At 45.0% G+C, this 25,683-nt stretch overlaps 1 protein-coding gene across 2 annotated transcripts in view; it reads right to left on the minus strand.

Moving 5' to 3' along the window:
* LOC124595577 (phenoloxidase 2-like) overlaps nt 1-6,915 on the minus strand; it is a 223,104-nt gene extending 216,189 nt beyond the window's left edge. For both annotated transcript variants that reach the window (XM_047134366.1, XM_047134363.1), the window contains exon 1: nt 6,819-6,915. In XM_047134366.1, coding sequence (XP_046990322.1) covers nt 6,819-6,902 — 84 coding nt within the window. In that variant the 5' untranslated portion in view covers nt 6,903-6,915. The remainder of the gene's footprint in view (nt 1-6,818) is intronic.
* Between the last annotated feature and the right edge of the window lie 18,768 nt (nt 6,916-25,683).

Raw genomic sequence — 25,683 nt, forward strand, 5'->3', positions numbered from 1 at the left:
CCCTCTGAAGCTGGTAGGACATCTAATTTTGATCCAGTAGCAATATGCGAGAAAACACTTTCAAATGTCACAGCAGGACACAAATGCAGGACCTAGTGATTTATAATCATCTTCTTCAGTTCGCGCAGCCTTTTCACCCGAAGTGTTCGTCCGTTACCAAAAGCAGGTCCAAGGCAAGAAACAAGAAAAGGAACAAAAAGGTGAAAGTCTGCAATTTTGACCGACACCACTTGAGACTGGCTATAAAAGAAGAGCTAAAGGCCCGTCCCCAGGCGAAAAAAGCGGAAAACAAGCTAAATTTAAAAAGCAGCCGGCCAAGAGTGCGAAAGCAGAAAAAACCCGAAGAATCATCACCGGAAGACAATGATAGCTACTGCCTTGTATGTGTCGAGCCTTTCCACCACAGTCGTCCCAAAGAGAAGTGAATTCAGTGTTGGGAATGTAAGGGTTGGTCTCATGTTGCTTGTACCAAAGGAGTATGTATTACTTTTCTCTTTTATTGACACACTGAACATTTACTCATTAAACCTGAATTTGTTCAGTGCTATTAACTGCTATTTCAATTAATATAATAACTGTAAACGAATGAGAATTGAAGTTTATTGATGTTTAATTAATGTTTCGTAATGGTAATGTACTTTAAGTTACTGTATGAGTCCTTTAGGTAATAAAATGTGTCTTAACTTATTATGTTACTTTCGTAACCTACCTGTGTTACTATCGTCCCCGGTAATGGGGATGCCTTAAAATTAGTTTTACAAATACCAAATATATGTAATTTTGTGGAAATTAAATTTATTTGTGTTAGGAAAGCTTCAGAGAAGACACACATTAGTTCCTTTTGTTTCAAAAGTTTATAGGGTGGTAATACAAAAATGCAATATGCAAAATGTTACTTTTGTCCCCGGTCTCCCCTACCTATACCGTATCTTGGAACGTTGGCATTCGCCGTGAATTTCAGGATTTACAAATATAACGGCGAGCATCATTGAAACTTTTCAGGAAATCTATAATGAATACCTAAAGCATATTCCAAGTGATTTAATATCGTCTTTAAATGTTTATCTCTTTCCTCTAATCACCTTATTCCAAGGTTTCATTATTTATCAAAATCAGTTATTTTGGGTGAATTATTCATTCCTAACTTGCGAATGTAAGGACTGCAGTGGAGTGTGAAATGTATCCATAAATGAGAGCGGTAGTTGACTGACTCACTACGTGTATACCAACAACTGCTAATATTAGAAGAAACCTTATGCATTCATTTCAGAACTGGGTATTTGTGTATAGTGTTAATCTCTTGTACAATAAATTATTTAATTCCAACAATGAACCGCAGAAAATTTACTCCAGCGATAAATGGATGCTAATTATTAAAGAAACAGTAGTTTTCTGTGTTTGTATTATTTCTAGTGATAATATATGATTATTGAAGTGTATTAAAAACTAACTATAAAAGTAATATATAACTGTAATATATCAACTATCTATTCAATTGGCTAAATAGCTGGGCAGATAGAGGCCAAATAAATCCAATGAAATTTAAAAAAAAAAAGTTAAAAGAGATCTCTGCTCACTCAGGCATCACTCACATTGGATGGGTAGATCAGTTCGCAAACTTAGCCGTACCTACCATCAGAAATTTTTTATCACTCACCAATTTCTAAATCAGACCTGAAACACGGATCAGGAAGAAAAATAATGTCTGTTGGTAAGATTATTAGAATTTATCTATATCTTGCAAGGGAAAACGGTATGCCTCGATACAAAGAAATAGCCCTCCTAAACCTTGCTTCCACGCCAAAAATTTCTCAGAGAAATTAATAACAAGTATAATTTGGATGCGTTTTAATTATGAATATTTTGCAGCACATCTACACCGAATACTAATCTTGAATTCTCCTTACTGCGATAGTAATAATGCCTATTACGCTGATCTCAACCACATTTTCTTCGCTGTTCCAAACACGGTACGTACAGACAGGTTTCAATGGAAATTTAGAGAAAAGCTGGCATCCATCTGTGGCATCGCGTATCAATACCAACCCACAGCGTTCTACAGTTGTTAATGGAACAGCACGTTTCGATAAGACCTCGACAGCGGTCCTACAAGATCCAGCAGACCCAATGGAGCACGGCTGCTGAGCCATGCCTCCAGCTAATATCCATTTTTATGTGTGCAAATTTGAACAACTTGGATCAACATTCTCCTCCCACTTTGATAAAAAAAAAAATCCGACGGTTGGTGCTGTGACAAAAATTACGAGGAGCAGTCAAACGAAAACGAGAAGGATAGAGAAAAATAAGTACACGTTTTATTATTTAAAAAGTAATCGCCATAAATGTTAATTCATTTATCCCACTGTGACACAAGAGGCGAATGCCTTCTTGCAAATATGTTTTCCATTGTCTATGAAAACATGATTTCATCCGGACCTCTTCATCCAAAGCAAAATGAAATGCCATACGATCATCCAAAGCAAATTTATAGCCATGAATGTCTTTCTTCGCGGATCATAAACACGGAAATCGCATGGGGAGAGATCGGGACTAAATCTAGGATTTGTAAGTGCTCCCCAGGGAAACTTTTGCAGCGTAGTCGAAAGAACTTTGAAGCATTCTAAATCTATATTACTTCTGTTCCTTGCCCCATAACTGTGGAACTTCTGTAAATTAAAGTCGCTGTTTGTTTTCTTTTATTGCGAGGAGTTAGGCTTTAATAAAGGGGAAAGGAACAGGTAATATTTTTAGTTCTGTGAAATTCGAACGCTATGATTCTCTCTTTGGAATGCGCGTATTGTTCTCACTGCCTTTCTTTCTTTTTTGCCAAATAAACACTGTTTTCGCACCAGAAGAGTTGTCCCAAATATTTCCCTAAGTAAGACGAGAAGAAAGCACAGTATGTAAATTGAAGCTGTTCCCTCCTGACATAGGATTTTAAACCACGTAGTAAGTACGATCACGTATCATATTTAAATGCACAACTGGTCTGTGTGTGCATCCCATGTCAATTGTGGGCCGAAATTAACTGCAATTAGCCTAACAGATCCCACTCACATACCTACTCACTTAGTTTGTGGAGATTTAAGTACATTGTTTAAGTTGTGTTTTCATTTAGTAATAGTATGTCAACAGCCGCGGCCTACTGAGAAGAAATTTAGCTGGAGCACAGACAGCTTTATAAAAGATGAAGTAAGCAAGTGTCCACTTGATTATGAAGGAAAGAATCAAGTCCAATTTGCTAGAACGTACCTTTGCGATTCATTCAACCTAGCCCTCTAGATGCAGCCTTTCGCGGACTACAGTAAGATCCGAGAGTCTTGTCACTCCCTCGTCTTTTTTGGTCATCATGTGAAGTTATACTCGATGTCTTTCCCTTATTTTCAGTCGGCGGACACAAGTACCTGCAGTAAGGAAGAACGTGTACTGGCAGGTGCATGTGCTCATGAACGTGCACACATCGGCAAAACCATGAAAGATGTGCAACGAAATTTTGCGGCACGGTTGCCCAAATAATCTCCACCAAAGCGAACGATATTACGATGGCAACAGAAACTCTGCAGAATCAGATCCTTTTCGGATGGAAACAGGACATATCAACCATCAACACGACAACAAACACGTGCAGTAATGGCGAATTCTGCGACCAGACCTCCCACAAAATCGTTCTGGAAAAGATTTGCTGAACTTGGAATTCCAGAAACGACTACGCTGACACACATGAAAAAAGATCTAGAATTGCAGTCTTTTAGACCAACATTGGTAAATGAATGGACTGATCAGGGCATGCAGCGAATACGTGAAGCGTAGTCAAGATTGCTCGATGTGTTATCGGTCTTGTCGGAATAGCGGTATTTTTTCTGGAGCAAGGAAAATCCATATTATTATGAAGAGTTGAAGAATAATTCCCCACATGTTATGATCTGGGCTGCAATTTCCAAATGTTGCGTGAATGGTTCATTCCAGGTCTCCAGAGACTCAACACTCTTGGTAACAGTTTGTTTCAACAAGTGGAGCTCCTGCCCAGTACACCCTCCGTGTTGGAGAACTCATGGATGGAGCGTGGCCCCAGAGGTGGATAGGGAGAGGATCAGTGCATCTGCCAGCGGGAATCCAGATCTGACACCATGCTACAGTTCCCTGTGGGGAATAATTAACCAGCATGTCGCGAAACGTCGATACCAGATATTTGACGAATGGAAGCAAGCTGTTAGTGACGTGAAGCGAGCTGTTAGTGAGGCATTCAATGGAATCACACTGCCTACGCTTCAGCAAATTTCACACAGGACCTGGCGCCGCACCATTTCGCGCTGCGACAATGATTGTGCCCATACTGATGTTCTGGATCACTAAACTATTGGAACGTAAAGTATCAACGTTTGTCACACATCTACTATGACCTGTTCAAAATAAATAAATATAAATCATGACCAAAAAAGAGGGAGATGGCAGAACTTTCGGGCCAGACTGTAGAACTCGAGTTAGTGTCCGACGCAGTAACGCATCACGGCCGGAACTACTCGCCCATTCCGCACCGATCTGTTAAGAATTTCTGCAATTATTTATGCAGAGTAGGCGGAACATAATCATGTTGAGGCCACACGGATTGCCTTATGTCAATGATATATGTCTTGCAGTAACAACGGCGAACTATCTGTTAGGAACTGAATATACTTGTGGCTATTTAGAGCCCTATTAATAAAACGAGGGCCAGTGATTTGGTTCCTGAAAAACGCGCGCTAAACGTTCACAATCTAAGCTGTTGTTTCTTCACTTCCTTCAAGCAGTGTGGATTTCTAGTTGACCTGTAGTGCATATTGCGGAGATTCTTTTGTCCATAGGTGGTAAACAATGTTTCATCCGTAAACAAAATCTTGCATACAGACGCCGTATCACTTTGCAGCTTTTGCAGACATCACTCGGAGGACTGTAAGGGCAGGCGCGCAGTACAAGCCAAACTATCGTCTACTAATTTGGTCGGATTGGACTGCATCTCCGCAAACTGTTGTAGTTAAATTGTTCGGTTTTCGGTTGATAGTGGGAGCGCTGATTGGCTGTCGTCCAACTGCTAGTTGTACAAGTTCACTTGTTTTACACACAGGATTCTAAACTACTAAACGCCCGAAAAAGTTTTCGCTTGTTATAGAACGAGCATTGCCAGTTGCAGTGAACTTGTTAAATTAATTGGACCATCCATAAGAAAACATACAATTATACGACGTGCTATAGCTGTAAAACAGATAGTAAATGTGACATCAAGGCAAGTGTAACATATATTTTCTTTTTATAGGTATACTTATTTTTTAATAAAGGCACATGTTTCTTCCAAATCAATCAGTTCAGAGTCATTAGTAAAACGAAGCAATATGATTGTACTGTGTCGTTGGAGCACCCTGGCGATGTACTGTTTTGAATGTCCCGTATCTCATGTACTGTCGGCAAATTTGGTGATGAATCACCACCATCAGCACGTGGAGAATAATTTGTTCGATTTGTCACCGATTCCACTGGAATACTGGTCCCTGGATAATGTATTGCAGAGAAGACAAAGTTGACAGTTGTCCGTTGCAGCTGCTTGCGCGTTGCCGGCCGGTGTGGCCGTGCGGTTCTAGGCGCTTCAGTCTGGAAACGCGTGACCGCTACGGTCGCAGGTTCGAATCCTGCCTCGGACATGGATGTGTGTGATGTCCTTAGGTTGGTTAGGTTTAAGTAGTTCTGAGTTCTAGGGGACTGATGACCACAGATGTTAAGTCCCATAGTGCTCAGAGCCATTTGAACCATTTTTTTGCTTGCGCGTTGACTCATTTCTGAAGAAGTCTGACGACGGCGCTCTGCTAATATATGTTTGAAAATGCTTAGGGTATTAATCTTAGCATCTAGTTTTTCTCATGGGGCAAGAGACTGGAGTGAGGGTACAATACGTAAAGCGAAGGTAGTATCACCATCTTTTGTTTCGTTTAATGCTTGTAATAACTCTTTATCACCGTCATCAAGATTAGTACGATTCTGCCTAAGGCATTTTTTACCTCCATGATGTGGAATTGACCTACAAGTAGGAGGTTCACATTCGCTGTCACCTTCAGTCAAGATCATCGTCAGTTGGAGAATGTGTTGGCCCTATGTTACCTTGTGTCGAACGATTATTGTTACACGAAAGTAAAAATAACATTTTGTCAAAGTAGATATATTTTTGTCTCTTGCTCGCAGTTGACAATACGTCGAATTCTTTAGTGCATTTATCTCTACGAAAACAAGTCCTAATTGTTCCACTTTTTCTACACAACAGACTGAACAGATACATAGGAATATTATAGGAAATGTTGACTACCTAACCCGACAGTCGATTGTTCTTATTTTCGACGACGTATTTTGCTGCATGTAAAAACTTTTGCTGTTTATAAATTCTTCATTGCTTTTAAAATGCGTGGAATAATATCCATTATAAATATTAAGTAGTCTGCATCATACGCAATTTACCATATTAGCTTTCTATACATGTATCGTCCATGTTTTATATCACTTGCTGGTTTAGATTGTAAATTATTTTTATGTACTGCACCTCCCCCTCTTTCACGCTTCACCGTTCGGAGCACTAGCCATACTTTCTCTAGGTAGTGTCTCTCCGCTGGATTTTCGGATACCACGGCCGATGAAATTTTCCTCATGGCTGGCTGCATAGTGCTCTAGCTAGTGCCCGTATCGCCTCCAGCTGACAATATGGTATAGCTTTACTATGTTTAAATACATTTTCGCACGCTCTGTAAGGTTTATCTTATTCTCTGCGCACCAAATGCCCGTTTTGTTTTAGGGGCACCTACCTTTGTTCCATAAAAACACGGGAGAGCTGCCGTTAAGTCAGTAACATCTTGCCACGATATTTCGGCACAAAGGCTTTTCGCCATCTCAACGTGAGTACAGCTGTGCAAGTACTGGCGAATAAGCGCTGAGCTCAGCTATTTAAAGCCAAAGGGGGCTGCATTGCGCATGCGCTTCGCATGTACTGTTTTAGCGCGGGCGTTCACAACTCCGTGCGCTGCGCCTGCCGCCCTCCGCGGTCAAAACTTGGCATTTCGATATCAGGTCGATCTTCATCTTTATACCGATAACTACGTTGACTACGAAGTTTCTCTACAATGGAGTTCCAAGCGGAATTTAACTGGTAACCGCTATCTCGATTGATAAGAATCTCGCTGTCTGACAATTTTATTTCTATGGATTCATTTATAATTGAACTCCAGAAATTTGATGTTTGAGCCACAATTTTTGTATCATTGTAATTCATAGAGTGGCCAGTACAAATGCAATGTTCAGCGATTGCAAACTTGGTGGGTCGGAGAAGGTGAGTATGCCGCTGGTGTTCCCCAATACGTTCCTGCACCGTTCTTGTTGTCTGCCCTATATACGACTTGCCGCAATCACACGGAATCTTGTAGACACCTGATTTACGTAGGCCCAGGTCATCCTGAACGGATCCCACCAGTGATGATATTTTAGGAGGAGGGCGAAAGATGACTCTAACTTGATGCTTCCTCAATATTCTATCTATCTGTGACGAGATGTTCCCAATAAAAGGTAGATAAAATAGTATTGGCATGGTGGATTAAAGTTTTAAGGACACCCATTGTTTGTGCCGGATGGTGGCAACTGGTAGCTTGCAAATACAAATCTGTATGGGTCGGTTTCCTATGCACCGAATGACCTAGTGTGCCATCATTCTTGCGCCGCACCAGAACATCTAAAAATGGCAAACAACCATCTTTCTCAGTTTCCATAGTGAACTTAATATTTTCATGTATGGAATTCATATGACGTAAAAATTTCGGACGTCGACAGTCTTCAAGCGGAACTGAAACACCTGCAAAAAGTATTCCTGATGAATGGCTTTTCAACTAAGCTAGTGAATAGAGCTATGCAGTCCTACAAACGACGCAACAAGGAAGAAGGAGAGAGAGGTCTTCAGGTCAACGGCTTATCTACCTTTTATTGGGAACATCTCGTCACAGATAGGTAGAATATTGAGGAAGCATCAAGTTAGAGTCATCTTTCGCCCTCCTCCTAAAATATCATCACTGGTGGGATCCGTTCAGGATGACCTGGGCCTACGCAAATCAGGTGTCTACAAGATTCCGTGTGATTGTGGCAAGTCATATGTAGGGCAGACAACAACAACGGTGCAGGAACGTATTGTGGAACACCAGCGGCATATTCGCCTTCTCCAACCCACCAAGTCTGCAATCGCTGAACATTGCATTTGTACTGGCCACTCTATGAATTACAATGATACAAAAATTGTGGCTCAAACATCAAATTTCTGGAGTTCAATTATAAATGAATCCATAGAAATAAAATTGTCAGACAGCGAGACTCTTATCAATCGAGATAGCGGTTTCCAGTTAAATTCCGCTTGGCCGGCCGCGGTGGTCTCGCGGTTAAGGCGCTCAGTCCGGAACCGTGTGACTGCTACGGTCGCAGGTTCGAATCCTGCCTTGGGCATGGATGTGTGTGATGTCCTTAGGTTAGTTAGGTTTAAGTAGTTCTAAGTTCTGGGGGACTGATGACCACAGATGTTAAGTCCCATAGTGCTCGGAGCCATTTGAACCATTTTTAAATTCCGCTTGGAATCCCGTTGTAGAGAAACTTCGTAGTCAACGTAGTTATCGGTATAAAGATGAAGATCGATCTGATATCAAAATGCCAAGTTTTCACCACGGAGGGTGTCAGGCGCAACGCACGGAGTTGTGAACGTGCACGCTAAACAGTACATGCGAAGCGCATGCACATTGCAGCCCCCTTTGGCTTTAAATAGCAGAGCTCAGCGCGTATTTGCAAGAGTACCGCCCTTCGATTTGTGCCTGTCACTAATCGAAGTGTTAGGATTGCACGTGCCAGCCAGTCAGCAGCGGTTCAGCCGAGCAGCAGTGGTCCAGCCAAGCAGCATCAGCAGCAGTAGCAGCGGTCCAGATAGCCAGCAGCAGCGGTCCAGCCAGTAGCAGCAGCAGCAGCTGCAGTCCCGCAAGCCGGCCAGCAGCAGCGGTCCAGCCAGCAGCAGCAGCAGCAGGAGTGGCCCCGGACCCGTCCGCGGCAGCAGCAGCTGCAGCGTTACTGCCAGCCGTCGCCAGCGCCAGCAGCGTGGGACTCTGGTCCTCGTCTTCGTCCGTCTTCCTCTGTCTTCATCTGTCCCCGGTTTTTTCCTCTCTTTTTCGTCCTGTACTGTTTTAGTTCTTCCCTGTCGTCATGTCAGCCCCCACCACCACTGCCACTACTACCACCACTGCCATAGTGTAGACTTCGCCCTCCGCCACCACCACCACCACCACCACCATTACATGGTGTGCCCAGTCGCCCCCCCCCCCTCTTTCCATCCCTCCTCTTCTAACCCTCCATTCTCACTCGCTCTTTGTCGCCCCCTCCCCAGCTTCTTCCTCCAGCTCCTCTACCTCTGATCCTTTCCCCCCACTCCCCCAGCCTGTCACTGCAGCTCCAGCTACCGCCACCACCACCGCCATCGCCGTCGCCATCACCTTCACCATCACAATCTCCGGCGCCGACTACTGCGTCCACGCTGGGACCTGCCACTTCCTGCCACCTCCCTATACCTCCTGTCCCTCATATCACCACCCACCCTACTGCTGCCCTTAAACGCCCTAGTGGCACCCCCACCTCCTCTGCTCCCAAGAAGGCCCTGCCCCGTCCTCCCTCCCCACCCAGGATGCCATGGATGTCTCCCCACCTGGCCCTGCTCCCTCCGCCTCCTCCTCCTCCTCCCCCCCCCCCCACTTTATACAAATACCTCCTCTCCCATCCCGATCCTTCCCTTCTCGAGGCCCAGAACCTCTCCCTCCTCCTCCGCCAACACTTCCCTGGTGCCCCCATCTCCCTCCTCACTCCCAGATGGGATGCAGGTCTCATCTCCTCCCCCAGCCCCACTCTCCATAGTGACATCCTGTCCCGCCTCCCCATCACCAAGTTTGGCCCCAATGCCTCCCTCACACCTGCTCCTTCTCCATCTCCGACCCGCCAACTCCAACCCCCGCGTCGCCCACTGACCCTCACCGCCGTGATCACTCGGCTTAGTCCGACGACCACGGAGGAGTAGGTGTTGGCGGAGCTCAAGGTGCATCCCTCCCTGGAGGTGTGGGCGGTCCGCCACATTTTTAACTCAGCCGTCCCCACCCACCTTAAGCGGGTTTTCTCTGAGGACGCCCCCTCCATTGACCATCTCCTGAAGGAGGGTGCCCTCCTCTTCAACCAGCGATATAAGGTCGACCCCTCCCGTTCCCCTCCTCAATCCCTTCACTGCCAGAGGTGTCTGCACTACAACACGCACCCAACAGCTGAGTGCCGCGAGGCCCCCACCTGCCCGCATTGTAGGCAAGTGCACTTCCTCCGGCAGTGCCCTAACCTTCAGTCCCCTCCCTCCTGTAATGCCTGCAATCTCCCCCATCTCACCTACTCCCAAAAATGTAAAGCCCCACCCGCTCCAACCACTCCTGAACTCACCATCCCTGTCCGCCCTCTGGTCGCCCCCACCCCTCCTGGCAATTCCTTTCGTCCCCCCCCCACCGCTGAGGACATCATCAGGTTCCTCACCATTGTCCTGCAAAACGTCCACACCTCCCAGCACCCTCACACCCTCCAACATGTCTCCCTCGCCGCCCGTTCCATCTTCCACCTAAAAATGTATGCCACCTACTCCCACAACCAGGCCCATTTCACCTTCTCCCATCTCGACACCCTCGTCTAAATCCCTGTCATGGCGTGACAGCACCGTATCCTGTTCAACAACATCCGTTCCCTTCCCGCCAACAAGAACCTCTTCATGCACACCCTTGCAACCCACCGCATGGATGCCTTCCTCCTCAATGAAACCTTCCCCCAACCCCACCACACTATCCACACCTTGCCCTACCTTCTCCACCACTCCAATAATCCTCTCCCGATTGCACGTGGTGGAGTTGCCATTGGTCACCACCGCCAGATCCTGGTTCGGCTCCAACCTCTCCTTCCCGACTCCACTGAACACCTGATCCTTAGTCTCTTCTTCCCCGGCCTTACCGTCACCTGCGCCACCATCTATGTCCACCCTAACGCCCCTAATCCTTTCTACTTCCTCTCCCACATTGATCGTACTTTCTCCTCCTATGTGATCACCACCGACCTCAATATCCATAGTCGTTCTACCACCCAGTTATGGCGGTGGCATCGGTTCCTCTCCACCCTCCAAGGCGACCTCATCCCCATTCCCCAGCACACCCACCCCAAATCCAACTCCACTCCCGATGTCATCCTCTCCTCCCCCAACTTCCTTGGCTGCATAGCGGTGGATGTCCTGGACCCTATTGGTAGCGACCATCTCCCTGTCCTCCTCACCGTTTCAGACGGTCGTCGCCCCCGCCCCGACCTTCATAATGACCCTCTGCCGAAGTACATCCATGATTATTCCCTTGCCAACTCGAATGCTTACCGAGATACCCTCTCCACCCAGGTCGAAGGCCACCCCTTCACCTACCACCACCCTGACAATGTTACCCATGCCGCCTCCTTTCTTCAGCAGACCTTGTCTGAGGCCGTGGAGGCCCACGTCCCTACTGTCGCCATCCACCCCCACCGTCCTACCTTACCCCCACAGGCTGTCCTCCTGCTCCATGAATCCCACCACATCTACCATGCCTTCCTCCACACACGTGACTCGGACACACTACGACGCCACCGGCAACTCCAGTGACACATGCAAAGCTTGCTCGCAGCTAAGAAACGCTGGGACTGGCGACAGACATGCACCCATTTAAATGCTACCCTACCTATAAACTCGACCAAGTTCTGGTCAGCCTTCCGTCGCCTCACCGGACCTAAACCCTCCCCCTACTATCCTCTTCTCCATGATGATCATCCCTTCCCTGACACCCTTAGTAAGGCCAATCACTTTGCTTCCTACCTCTCTGATGTCTTTTCCATCCCCGACGATCCCCCGTTCGATTACTCCCTCTTCCCGTATGTCTGCAATCGAACTGACACTTCTGTCCCTCCCCTTGCACCTGGTTTCCAGTACTTGGACAACATTGCACACACGGAACTCAATGCCCCTATCACTATGCAGGATCTCATTGCTACACTCCGCACAAACCGCAACACCACTCCTGGTCACGATCGTGTCACCTACCGCCACCTTCGTGAAGCTCCTGTCTCTTTCCTCTCCATCCTGGCCAGGCTCTACAATGTAGTCCTGTCCACTGGCTACTACCCAGACCTGTGGAAAACCTCCTGTATCCTGATGTTCCTTAAACGCAGCAAACCACCATACGCCATCTCCTCCTACCGTCGCATCAGCCTTACCTCGGTCTTCTGCAAGGTCCTGGAATCCATCCTCACCTGACGCATCCACCAGCATCTCCGCCAGCACCGCCTCCATCCCGTTACCCAGTGTGGCTTTTGGCCACCCTGCTCTTCCGATGACCTTCTCCTTCACCTCTCTCATCTCCTTTCCGAACATCTTAATTCCTGTTGCTCCGCAATCTTCCTCTCCCTGGACCTCGAATGTGCCTATGACCGCGTATGGCATTCCGGTCTCCTCTTCAAGCTCCAAACCTTCGCCCTTCCTCTTAACTATGTCCGTCTGATTGGCTCCTTTCTCTCCCACTGTCCTTCCTACGTCACAATCCTTAACACAGATTCCTACACCTTTTTTCCCTCCACCTGTGTGCCCCAAGGCTCCGTCGTCTTCCCCCTTCTGTACCTTTTGTATACGGCGGACATGCCGCCGCCATCACCCCCCGGCCACCTTCTCCAGTTTGTCGATGACACTGCCTTCCTTGCCCTCGCCCCACCCTGCAGCGTTCCCAACACCTTCTCCAATCCCATCTTGACCGGTTCATTGTTTGGTGCAACCAGTGGTTGCCCAAGGTCAATCCCTCCAAAACCCAGGCGATCATTGTAGGCAAAACCACCCCTTCCTCCCGCCTCCTTGATTTCTATCTAACCATCTATGGCCGTCCTATCGTCCTCACCCCCACCCTTAAGTACCTTGGCGTCACCCTCGAACGTCGCCTCTCATGGACCCTCCATCTCCTGACAATCCAAGCCAAGGCACGCTCCCGCTCCTCAAGCTCCTTTCTAGCCGTACATGGGGTCTGGACCCCTCCACCATCCTCCACACCTATAAATCCCTCATCCGCCCTATCCTCTGTTATGCCCATCCTGCCTGGATCTCCGCTCCCCCCTCCCCCACCTTTTACAAATCCCTTCGGATCCTTGAACGCCATGCTCTCAGCCTCGCCTATTGCATCCATCTCTCCTTCCCCATGCGGATCCTGTATGACCTCATTCCGTTCCCCCACCTCCTCCTTTTCCTTGAAAGGATATGCATCCTCTACACCTCCCGTAAACTCAATCCTCCTCACCCGCTTGTCTCCCCCATTCTCTCCCACCCCCGCCTGCTTCCGTGCCTGTATTCCCATGCCCCACCTGCTCTCCATCTCTCCACCCTCCTTACCCTCTCCCAAGGTGGATTCCGCCAGCTCCCCCTCCCTGATGATGCCCTCCTCCCCTCCATTTACCCCTCCTACCAACTTTGATCTTCCCTCTCTCTTCCTGTGTTTGTTCCTTTGGGCACCCTCCCTCCCTTCTCTCCCCCTTCCCACCCTCCTCCATTTCTCCCCACTCCTCCCCCAGGCTTCCCCTCCCCTGTCCCTCTACTCCTCCTCCCGTCTCCTCAGCCATTGGCATCTTCGCTCTCCCCTCTCCCCCCCCCCCCTCACCCTTCTTCCCCCCTTGGCAGGTCCCCGGCTCACAAATGCTACGTGGACATTCGCGCGCCGGAGATCATCGCCATTAGTGTCTCGTGTGTGCTGTCGTGTTTAGTGTTCAGTGTTCACCGTCACACTCCATCGTTCACCTGTGCCATCGACATCTTCAGTGTTTGTGTGTCGTGTCAACAGTTTGTAGTGTGGATTATTGTCGAGTGTGAACGGCTCCGTGTTTGTATTTATGTGTCTACTGTTTTATTACCCACCATTATGTGTGTTGTTGTTGTGGTCTTCAGTCCTGAGACTGGTTTGATGCAGCTCTCCATGCTACTCTATCCTGTGCAAGCTTTTTCATCTCCCAGTACCTACTGCAACCTACATCCTTCTGAATCTGCTTAGTGTATTCATCTCTTGGTCTCCCTCTACGATTTTTACCCTCCACGCTGCCCTCCAATTCTAAATTGGTGATCCCTTGATGCCTCAAAACATGTCCTACCAACCGATCCCTTCTTCTGGTCAAGTTGTGCCACAAACTTCTCTTCTTCCCAATCCTATTCAATACCTCCTCATTAGTTATGTGATCTACCCATCTAATCTTCAGCATTCTTCTGTAGCACCACATTTCGAAGGCTTCTATTCTCTTCTTGTCCAAACTATTTATCGTCCATGTTTCACTTCCATACATGGCTACACTCCATACAAATACTTTCAGAAATGACTTCCTGACACTTAAATCTATATTCGATGTTAACAAATTTGTCTTCTTCAGAAACGCTTTCCTTGCCATTGCCAGTCTACATTTTATATCCTTTCTACTTCGACCATCATCAGTTATTTTGCTCCCCAAATAGCAAAACTCCTTTACTACTTTAAGTGTCTCATTTCCTAATCTAATTCCCTCAGCATCACCCGACTTAATTAGACTACATTCCATTATCCTTGTTTTGCTTTTGTTGATGTTCATCTTATATCCTCCTTTCAAGACACTGTCCATTCCATTCAGCTGCTCTTCCAAGTCCTTTGCTGTATCTGACAGAATTACAATGTTCTCCCGTGTTTTTATGGAACAATCAGTACGCTGGGAAAATTTCAAACATCACGACACCTACCTTTTTTTTTTATAAATTTCGCAAATACATCTAGAGGCTTTGATTTATCGATGATGTGAAGGACCGGGGGTGGGAGGCCTCAGAGCAGCTTAAAATATGCCTAATGTACAACACTATTCTACTACATATAACAATATTTACTAAGCCATGGTAAAAAGAAAAAATTGTAAAACACTTTCTTTCTAAACCCTGTTTGGATCATATGAGGATATGCCTAAATTGGCGTCAAGCCGGTCGTGGGGCAAACAAACAAAAAAATACTTTCTACAGCGAGAGCGGTGGTTTTTTTTTTGCGGTTGCCCGTAATTCAGTATAATTATGAAAATGTTATTTAGTTGAGAATAATAGAGAAACCTGTATATTGTTGTTAATATTTTTTTGCATATATCTGGCTACTAGGTCTAGGTTCAACACACTGTCATTTGAATATCTGATTGAAGTGTCTACTGTACAAGATATTGCACAAACGACGTGTGAACCCATTTGGAATATGTGTCAAATACTCTCGTGTACGGCAAATAGAGAAGAAGATGGCTCTTTACAAATTGCTAGCGAATTTTATCGTCGCACGCATTTCCAAACGTAATTGGAGCGACTGACGGCAAGCATATACAGACGATGTAGTCAGAACGTACCGGATCTTCATATTTGAAATGAAAAAAGTTCTTCTCTTGTGTTCTGATAGCTTAGCCGACGCTGATTACAAATTTGTTTGCAGACATCGGTTCTTATGGAAGAGCTAGTGATTCAGAGGTATTTCAATCATCTAACACGGGTAAACGGCTCTCAGGAAATCAACTGAATATCCCTCCTGGCTAAAACTTGCCCACTGAAGCTATACCATTTAAATCACGTATTACATCGATATGCGGAAAAATATTTAACTACACCACGAAAATCTTTAACTACAGTCATTCTAAAGCCCACCGCGTGATCGAATGTGGTGTTTTTTTTCTTTTTTTTCCACCGCTCAATAGACGTAAATATAAATTGTTGTGCCCACAGTACTGGAGCTTGCTGTACCCTTCACAATTACGTACGAATAAAATATGGAGTGAAATTCGCAGATCCACTCTACGACTGCTCTATGGATAATTGTATCTCATAGTGTATGAAAACAACCTAGGAACATGACAATACTTACCGTGGTACTTTACTTCACCATAAGGCTCTCTTTCATTTCAATATGATAAGGTGTTAAAATGTAAATATTTGTGTATTCCATGACTATCACATAGATTGCATCCCGGAACAACTGCTTCCCGCTGACTTCCAACCACAGATTTTTCTTGAAATTTATATCTCCGTATTCCTTTAAACTATTTTTATACAGAGCTGGTCGTTTCTCGATCTCTTCTTTTGCGGTTTCTATCAATTTGCCAACTATCACCGCCATTTCACCACCTCACACTATGTAGAGAGAAAAGAGCCCCACATTAAAAACGAACGAGATAATCGACAAGACTGCGCACTCGTAAAGTGCGGCTTGATGTTTAAGAATCGGCCGATTGTTGGCAAACAATGAAGTATGAAGGGAATAGTAGTGCCCATTAAACTTTGTCGTCGGCCGATTTAGAATCGTTTGAGTGTGCGCGTTCGCATTTGTTTTCGTGGTAAGTACGAGACCGGTCAAGTTATCGGGCGATCAAAAGTCTGTATTCTGGACCTAAACGATTTTGAAAGTTATTGCCAAGGAACTTTTGACTGAACTAAAATGTGGAACGAATGAAATTCATTGTAGTGTATGTCTTTTGCTGGCCACTCCTTTGCCTTATTCTCCTGGCACATTCCACCCGCCTCATAGTGTTAGATAGTTTAGCGCTACTAAAATAGTAGTTGCATTTCAGTCTTCAGTTGCTATACTTTGTCTTCGGTGTATTTTATTCTTCAATTTCCAGTTTCTCGGCACTGGTGTGCAAAACTTAAAGAGGAAGGTAACTTTCGCACAATGTGGCACTGCCAAGTAACATAGCTCGAGGAATCGTTGACCATACTTAAAAAGAAATGCTTCAGTGTAGTAAAAAAGGTAACTGCAAGTATGCAATGATCGAATAGAAAGACATATTTATTGAAAAACTATAACTGCATTGAAGCCACAGAAATTTGTGGTGGTCTCCTGGACATAATAAACGGTGAGGCACGGATATGAATAGAATGTGTGATCACCACAGACGGCAATGCATGCTCTGCAACGTGTTTCCATTCTGGCCACAAGTTTTGTAAGGAGTTCTTGTGGTAGGGTGGTTGACAACTACATGACGGTCATTGGTGCATGTGCACATGCTGCAGTACGTCTCCCCAGTGCATCCTAGTGAGTATACCGTGTTCATAGATTTGGAGGTCAGTACGCCCATGTAACGTTACGCCTCCCGATACCGTAACACTTACACCACCAAAATGATCATGTTCAACAACGTTCCCGGGTGCACTGCATGTTCAAACCTCTCGCTACATGAGGGTCCGTCCACACTGTCGGAAATGGCAGGTGCAATGTTTCAGGTGCTATGGTGTAGAGGGGCATAAATCAGCATACTATCGTATGGGCATACTGAGTTCCAGATCATTGAGCGCGGTGCACTCACCAGTTAATGTCATTGCGACACTGTACTCCCATCCCTTGCCCGTCTTCTTAGGTGTGCTTTCGGCCCTAACTTCGTCTTTATGGGTGACAATGGGCGACCGAATCGAATAGCGCTGATAGAGGAGCTCTTGGAATGAGAGGACATTCAGTAAATAGACTGGCTCGCCCTTCCCTCAGAGAATTTTAGAAACAATGTCTGTTTGAGTGGACGATGAATGCATCTTACTTCAATACATAAACTGCATTCCTTAACGCTAATTGCTAGCAGGACTCACATTAGACTTCAGTACACTTCCCTGCGTGGTACGGAAAAATTGAGGTTTATTTCGAAATAATTAAAGAAAAAGTTTCTACCGAGAACCAAGTTCTTTAGTTGGCTCCTCTGAATATATTGTAAAAGGTTGCCACTCCTATCATATCAAATTTAGGGTAAGGGGTTGAAAGATTGAAAACATTTTAGGTTTCTATAGTTTCTGTAAAATACATCGTTAAGTATGACGTTGAGCGAAAATTATGCCCTATGTAAGATTAATCGGAACAAAAATTCTAGTGAAAAAGGTCTCACGCGTAACTGTGCTGCAACTAATGTTTGTTCTAGGACTAGGTGCTTCTGTCTGGAACCGCGTGACCCCTACGGTCGCAAGTTCGAATCCTGCTTCGGGCATGGATGTGTGTGCTCTCCTTAGGTTAGTTAAGTTTAAGTAGTTCTAAGTTCTAGGGGACTGATGACCTCAGATGTTAAGTCCCATAGTGCTCAGAGCCATTTGAACCATTTGAACTAATGGTTGACATGACATCGTGTGGGCAAAATCAACTCTGATTTCTAATTTGACGAAGGCTACTCTTCATTGGCCCCCCAAAAAAATGAAATAATGTAACCTGGCTGCACTGGAGGACCGTGAATGTCCCTCAGCAGTTGTCCGAGCCACCACAAGCCGAGCACTCAGTCACACACACTACGCGGCAGCAGGTAGCGGCCGAGCAGGTAGTGGCGCAGCATTTACGACACACCCTGTGGCGGTCCCTTAGCATCCCGGATTTCTCACAAGTGTCGCCACATTCCAGTTTCTCACAAGTGTCCACAAAGTGGGGTTGCAACACTTGTGAGGAGCGACAGTTGTGAGGAGCGACATTTGTGAGGAGACCCGGCCGAACAGGTAGCGGGCGGTCTACACTCTACAGGGACACCAAACAGGCAACACACCGCAGTTCAGTACTGCATTGTCACATCACTGCCGTCACACAGGAGTGCAAAACGATCGGGGCAACACTTTAGGCAATAAGCATGGGATCTACACATGATCCGATCGATGCTGCAGGAATATTTCTGCCAGAACATCATTTGCTAATGAATGACGGGAGCAAATTTTTACTTGTATATGACGACAGAGGACCAAAAATGATAGGATATTGGTGTTCGCCAGCGAAAGGGGAAAATCCCGTTTAACATACTGCAATTCGTTCTTTGTCAATGGAACGTTCAAAAGTTGCAGCAAGCAGTTTGGACAGTTATTTATTGTTCACGCCGATATTTCTAGTTCTGAGGAGGAAACAATCACAGTTCCAACCGTGCACGCATTGCTATCCAATAAAAAGCGAGAAACGTACGATCGCTTTTTCACAGCTGTAAGAGCAACGTACCTAGATGGAATCCTACAGCTATCATGACGGATTTTGAAGCTGCAATCATCCTATCAGTAGCACATTTGTTTCCGGATGCAAAGATTAATGACTGCAACTACCATTTCAACCAGTGCTTGTGGAGGCAGGTGTTGAATTGCGGCCTTGTTGCTGCCTACAAGGAAAACGAAGAAATTCGTTTTCACATAAGTGTGAGTTTTGTGGCGCACAGTTTGCGAATTTCGAGGTGCCAAAGTTAGAAGAGCAACGCGTCTGCATTAAAGTTTCCTTGAAACTCAAGAAAACCTACACAGGGACTCACCAAATGATGCAGGAAACCTATGATGATGAGTAGTTAAGCGGTATTCAATATTACGAATTGTTCACACGGTTTAAAATAAAGATGACCGTCGTTCAGGACGCCATTCGACGTCTACCGACGACGTTTATGTCAGGAACGTCAAAGAAATTGTGCGTACCAGTCGAAGACTGTCAGAGAGATTGCAGAAGAACGTTACATTTGAGTGTGATTACACGATGAAATTCTGACACAGCAACTTGAAATGCATCGTGCTGCCGCCAAGTTCGTCCCATGGTTCATGAGTCAAGACTAGAAAGACCTTCGCCTTGCAATCTGTGCAGAGCTTTTGGATCGCGCTCAAGTGAGAACGCGATTTGCCTTAAGAGAATTATAACTGGTGATGAGATTACTGTTATGATGTTGAGACCAAGGTTCAATCTTCAGAATGGGTCAAGAAAGATTCTCCAAGAACAAAAAGAGCTCATCAGGTCAGGTCAAATGTCGAAGTCAAGCTGATAGTTTTCTTTGACACTGAAGGATTATTAGTTCATCATGAATTCGTGCTACAGCGACAAACTGCTAATTGATGGTACAACCGGGATGTGTTGCGACGCCTGTGAGAAAACGTGAGAAGGAAACGGCCTGAAATATGGCGAGATAATTCATGGCTCTTGCATCTCAATAATGCATCCGCACATTCATCCCTGTTGGTGCGTGACTTGAAGAAGAAACAAAACCTCTGTGCTGCCTAATCCTCCGTACTCTCCATATCTGGCACCTGCGGATTTTTTTTTTTATTTCTAAAGTTGAAAACCCTGTTGAAAGAACGAAGATTAGCAAGGATAGGCAATATAAATTTGCAAAAGGAGCTCCGCGCGATCCAGGAAGAGGCGTACCAAGACTGCTTCGGGAAGTGGAAACGGCGTATCAGTTGTGGAGGAGAGTGTTTCGGACACCATGCACAATAAGTAAAAGGTAAGTGTAGAAAAAATTTGTGGGCAAAGTTCCGGAATTTTTTTAAGAGACCTCTATGATCCCAAGTTTCATCGAGCTGTGTTACTTGGTAGTGACACATCATGCGAAAGTTACTTCGTCCTTAAGTTTTGTACACCACTGTATTTGGCAACATTCTACATAAACGAAAACAATAACGACTCTTCCGAATGACGTATACATTGTGAAACCCTGAACAGCAAGTTGTCTGACATACATCTACAGGGTGAAAAGTATTTAAACCGACAAACTCTGGGAGGTTGTAGGGGACATAAAAACAAATATTTTTCCCTGATGTCATTTTTTCCTATGAGGAGTATTTAAACCGGTAGAGGAAGATTTGTCTGGCGGCATATTAATTAAAGCAACCATTTTTTTATGACCAAGAGACAACACATTAACACAACCCAATTTCAATTACAGTAGATTTTCAAAAATGCCTCCATTGACACATAAACAAAGGTTACACCGTCGGATCATGTTCAGTCTGACACGGGCAAAAACCCCAGGAGTATTCTGAATTGTTCCTGCTGCTGCTACCATCCAGGAAACCAGATCCCCTTCTGATGCAACAGGAGTTGCGTTAACAAGGTTGCGCATCTCTCCCCACATAAAAAAGTCCAGAGGGGACATATCTGGGGATCGAGCATGCCATGGTACAGGACCACCTCTGCCAATTCACGTTTCCGGGAACCGTCGGTCCAGGAATCGACGCACACGACGAGTGAAATGTGCCGGTAATCTGCTAAATGACCCGGTCTCATGCAGACGTTGGTACACAGCAGCAAAGGTCGTATGATGCGGGATACGGCGATTAGGATGTAGTACGCACCAACCAGATCAGTGTACTCACTCCAGGTGTATCGCCCAATTAGTAAACAAAGACAATGCACTACTACACTGGTGGACAGCAGTTGCCTACAACTGAAGAGCGTAATACGCCCTCTAACAACTGAAGAGCGTAATACGGCCTCCACCGGTTTAAATAATCCTCATAGGAAAAAATGACATTAGGGAAAAACAATTTGTTTTGATGTCTCCTACAACCTCCCAGAGTTTGTCGGTTTAAATACTTTTCACCCTGCATAAAACCAGAGCGCACACTGACAGGCTTGTAGCGCACAGGTAAACATACAAACTGTGACTTGTTAGCTGACATTCGGTACAGCAGTACAACCGTTTGTGTGGCCACTTCTCCGAATGGCAGGTTAGAGGTGTGCGGCGCTGTTATCTTGTTCTCATTCAACAGGTTCCACACATGTTACGTCGTTGAAGTCCTCTTCCAAGGCTCTTTCCAGTGCCACGAAAAAAGTATACAATTTCATTTCATGTCATTCGACATCTGTAAGAGTTAAATTATTCTTACTTACATCAGAAAACTCGCTCCGTTGTCCGCAAATTGGAATATCTTCCTAATTGAAATATTTTGTTATAAGAGTCGAGGGGCATGAAAGGGAAGCAGTGGTTGGGAAAGGAGTGAGACAGGGTTGTAGCCTCTCCTCGATGTTATTCAATCTGTATATTGAGCAAGCAGTAAAGGAAACAAAAGAAAAATTCGGAGTAGGTATTAAAATTCATGGAGAAGAAGTAAAAACTTTGAGGTTCGCCGATGACATTGTAATTCTGTCAGAGACAGCAAAGGACTTGGAAGAGCAGTTGAACGGAATGGACAGTGTCTTGAAAGGAGGATATAAGATGAACATCAACAAAAGCAAAACGTGGATAATGGAATGTAGTCGAATTAAGTCGAGTGATGCTGAGGGAATTCGATTAGGAAATGAGACACTTAAAGTAGTAAAGGAGTTTTGCTATTTAGGGAGTAAAATAACTGATGATGGTCGAAGTAGAGAGGATATAAAATGTAGACTGGCAATGGCAAGGAAATCGTTTCTGAAGAAGACAAATTTGTCAACGTCGAGTATAGATTTAAGTGTCAGGAAGTCGTTTCTGAAAGTATTTGTATGAAGTGTAGCCATGTATGGAAGTGAAACATGGACGATAACTAGTTTGGACAAGAAGAGAATAGAAGCTTTCGAAATGTGGTGCTACAGAAGAATGCTGAAGATAAGGTGGGTAGATCACGTAACTAATGAGGAGGTATTGAATAGGATTGGGGAGAAGAGAAGTTTGTGGCACAACTTGACTAGAAGAAGGGATCGGTTGGTAGGACATGTTTTGAGGCATCAAGGGATCACAAATTTAGCATTGGAGGGCAGCGTGGAGGGTAAAAATCGTAGAGGGAGACCAAGAGATGACTACACTAAGCAGATTCAGAAGGATGTAGGTTGCAGTAGGTACTGGGAGATGAAGAAGCTTGCACAGGATAGAGCAGCATGGAAAGCTGCATCAAACCAGTCTCAGGACTGAAGACCACAACAACAACAACAATTTGTTACTTTCGTAAAAGTCTATATAGTTTTGGAAACAGGTAAATTGGGATCGCAAAAGTACACCGCCGGCATTCTGAAAGGATAAGATTCGAACATTGTGGAATACAGTTATTTTGAATATAAATAACTTCCCAAAGATCAAGTTTTCTGAAAAGGTAAAATGACTGTTTGAAAGAGCACAATGAGGGCTTTCAAATAAGGTATGTTAATCCAAAAACAAATAATTATTAGTGGAGTAGAATTTGAAGAGTACGTTGTATTTAGTGAAACGTAAATTTAGAATATTCCACGAAAGAAAATGTTTTCTAGAAACTTTATTATTCTGTCATCATCAATGGTTTAAAGCTATACATTGAATAATAAGTTTAGCAAAATACAGCGTGGATAAGAATTTAGCTATTAAAAGTATTCGTGGTAGACGTATTACGTCTAAAACAGAAAAATAAAAATATTTTTACGGAGTTGAATTACAACAAGTGGAGCAATTCCACTCTTGGTGGGTTTCACAGTGTCCATCACTTTACTTCAGATGATGAAAAAGCGGTCAAAGGGGCGGGTGAAACAGATTCTTCTTTTGGTTTGCTTTGCACAGAAAAAAAGGTGGCAAATAATATGAATTAAACGTGAGAAGATGCTTGGGTTACCAAAGAAAAATTCGTATGTCATTAGGATTACTAACTTGTCCATAAATATGTTTTGGCAATGGAAAAAGTGAAACATTTGAAGTACAAATTGTTGAAATGCGCACTTTATTCGCCGGATTTGATACTTTCTGGCTTTCAGTTATTCCCATATACAAATAAATGTGTGGCTAAAAAGCATTTTGAACTCAATAAAGAACTTACGGCAGACACGGATGGATGCTTTGCAGACCTTCCAGAATCGTAGTTTTAGGTTGAATCCACTCACTGGAAGAAAGTGCATTTATCTTTATGTGGTCCAAGTAGGCTCCTCGCTCTGGAAATAAACGTTGGGGATGGGTGCAGGAATCGTGCATTGCCATCCTGGCTGGACAGGGCCTTAGTGGAACTGATTTGCCGCTGCCTTGCTTTGCTTTATCATGAATTCTTAAGCGTGTTTATCGTCTGAATGACTGTGGTGAGTGCTCGTACAGAGTGTGTGTGTGAAATCTTATGGAACTTAACTGCTAAGGTTATCAGTCCCTAAGCTTACTCACTACTTAACCTAAATTATACTAAGGACAAACACACACACCCATGCCCGAGGGAGGACTCGAACCTCCGCCAAGAGCAGCCGTACAGTCCATGACTGTAGCGCCTCAGACCGCTCAACTAATCCCGCGCGGCTCGTACAGAGTTGTTGAGTGGTACTTAAGATAAGTAAATAAATTAGTGAAATCAAAGTGAAGTAGAAATTAGAATATAAATGAAAAACGTAGTTTAGAAGAATTACACACTGGCAAACATCGCCCGACCGGCTCACGTGTTTCTCAGTTGTCACATGTGAGCAAAGGCCCTCGCCTACATTACAACAGCCAATGACCGACGTTAAGAAGATTCTTCGAGAAGCTTTCCAACGTGACAGAAGAGGCAATGACCGGCTCACGAGTTTCTCAGTCTCACATGTGAGCAAAGGCCCTCGCCTACATTCCAAGAGCCAATGACCGACGTTAAGAAGATTCTTCGAGAAGCTTTTCAACGTGACAGAAGAGACAATGACCGTGAAGTCGTTAACCTCCAGTGAACTGAAGTGAATAAATACGCGAGACGCAATGGGCCCGAAGAAGAGAAAAGAGGAAGTGAAGTAGAGTAGCAGTAGTTTTCAGTCAGTTTTGGTGCTGAAGACCGTCATGCAAGAAGAGACTACATCATGTGCAGACGCACCAAGTCCGCCGCTGTAATGGAATAGCAAGCAAGAGCCTCGGCGCCAGAAGACAGAAGTTAAAAGGTATTTGAAGTCTGATTTTTACGTACCCGGGTGACTCGTGAGGACGGGAAGGAGACGGCCTCACATCAGCAGTCATCTGTGAGCTGGGATGAAGATCTGACAGCCGAAGACTGGCAAGCGGGAGTCTGTTGTTCGAGTCCGGGGCACTGGCTTTCCCCCGCCGCGCCGCTCCGCTGGCCGACGCACAACACACGCGGCCGCTTAGAGAAGAGAAACACTGGGACGCCACATCCAAGGAATCACCATCCGATGCACGACTTTGCTCTCAATAATTAAACGGGCCACCGCACGAGGCGCGTCTCCAGTCAACTGGGCGAGACGGCGACACGAGATACACACCGCCACACGTAATTAGACGCCGCCGCTGCCGCAGCAAACGACACAGCTGCCGCTCTCCGAGCCAGAACATCGAGTAAGGAAACAGTTGTATAAATCTTCAATAAAAGTTATCTTATGTAAAAATGATGTTTCATTCGATGTCATACCTGAGCCAAGGAAGAACCCACATGTTGTTAAGAGAGAAAAATTAATTAATTTAGTATTTTCACCCTGACACAATGCTTTAGAATCAAATGCCCTTTGCAGTAATGCTCATCCTGAGAATTAACTAGCATCAAAAGAGCAAACCCAGTTACATTTAGTGACAGAACTGTTACAGAGTAGTGTCGTGTTTGTGTTGTTATGGAAAAACATAGCCTACTCCTCTCATTAACACCAACGGGCTCCCGAGATTAATTTTCCTATCCGAAAGTCGGTTGACCATCAACAGTGTCGTAAGTCTTCACTCCAAGAGACTGTGTAAACCTTCGGTATTTGCTCCAGGATGCTGGTGAAAAGCCTGGTGACCAGTAACTTGAGTTCCCTACCTCACCTCCCCTTGCCAACCAAATACTGGTGGTGAATATATCTTTTGCTGAGGGTATTCGAACCAGCGACTTCTGAATCGATTATCATTCCACACGCTCACCTTAGCACATTCGGTTACACTTACAGGTATTCCTCAAGAGTTCTAGGTCGCAATTAGAGTGAATAACATTTT

The sequence above is a fragment of the Schistocerca americana genome, chromosome 2, assembly GCF_021461395.2.
Source record: "Schistocerca americana isolate TAMUIC-IGC-003095 chromosome 2, iqSchAmer2.1, whole genome shotgun sequence".
NCBI classification, from domain to species: domain Eukaryota; kingdom Metazoa; phylum Arthropoda; class Insecta; order Orthoptera; family Acrididae; genus Schistocerca; species Schistocerca americana.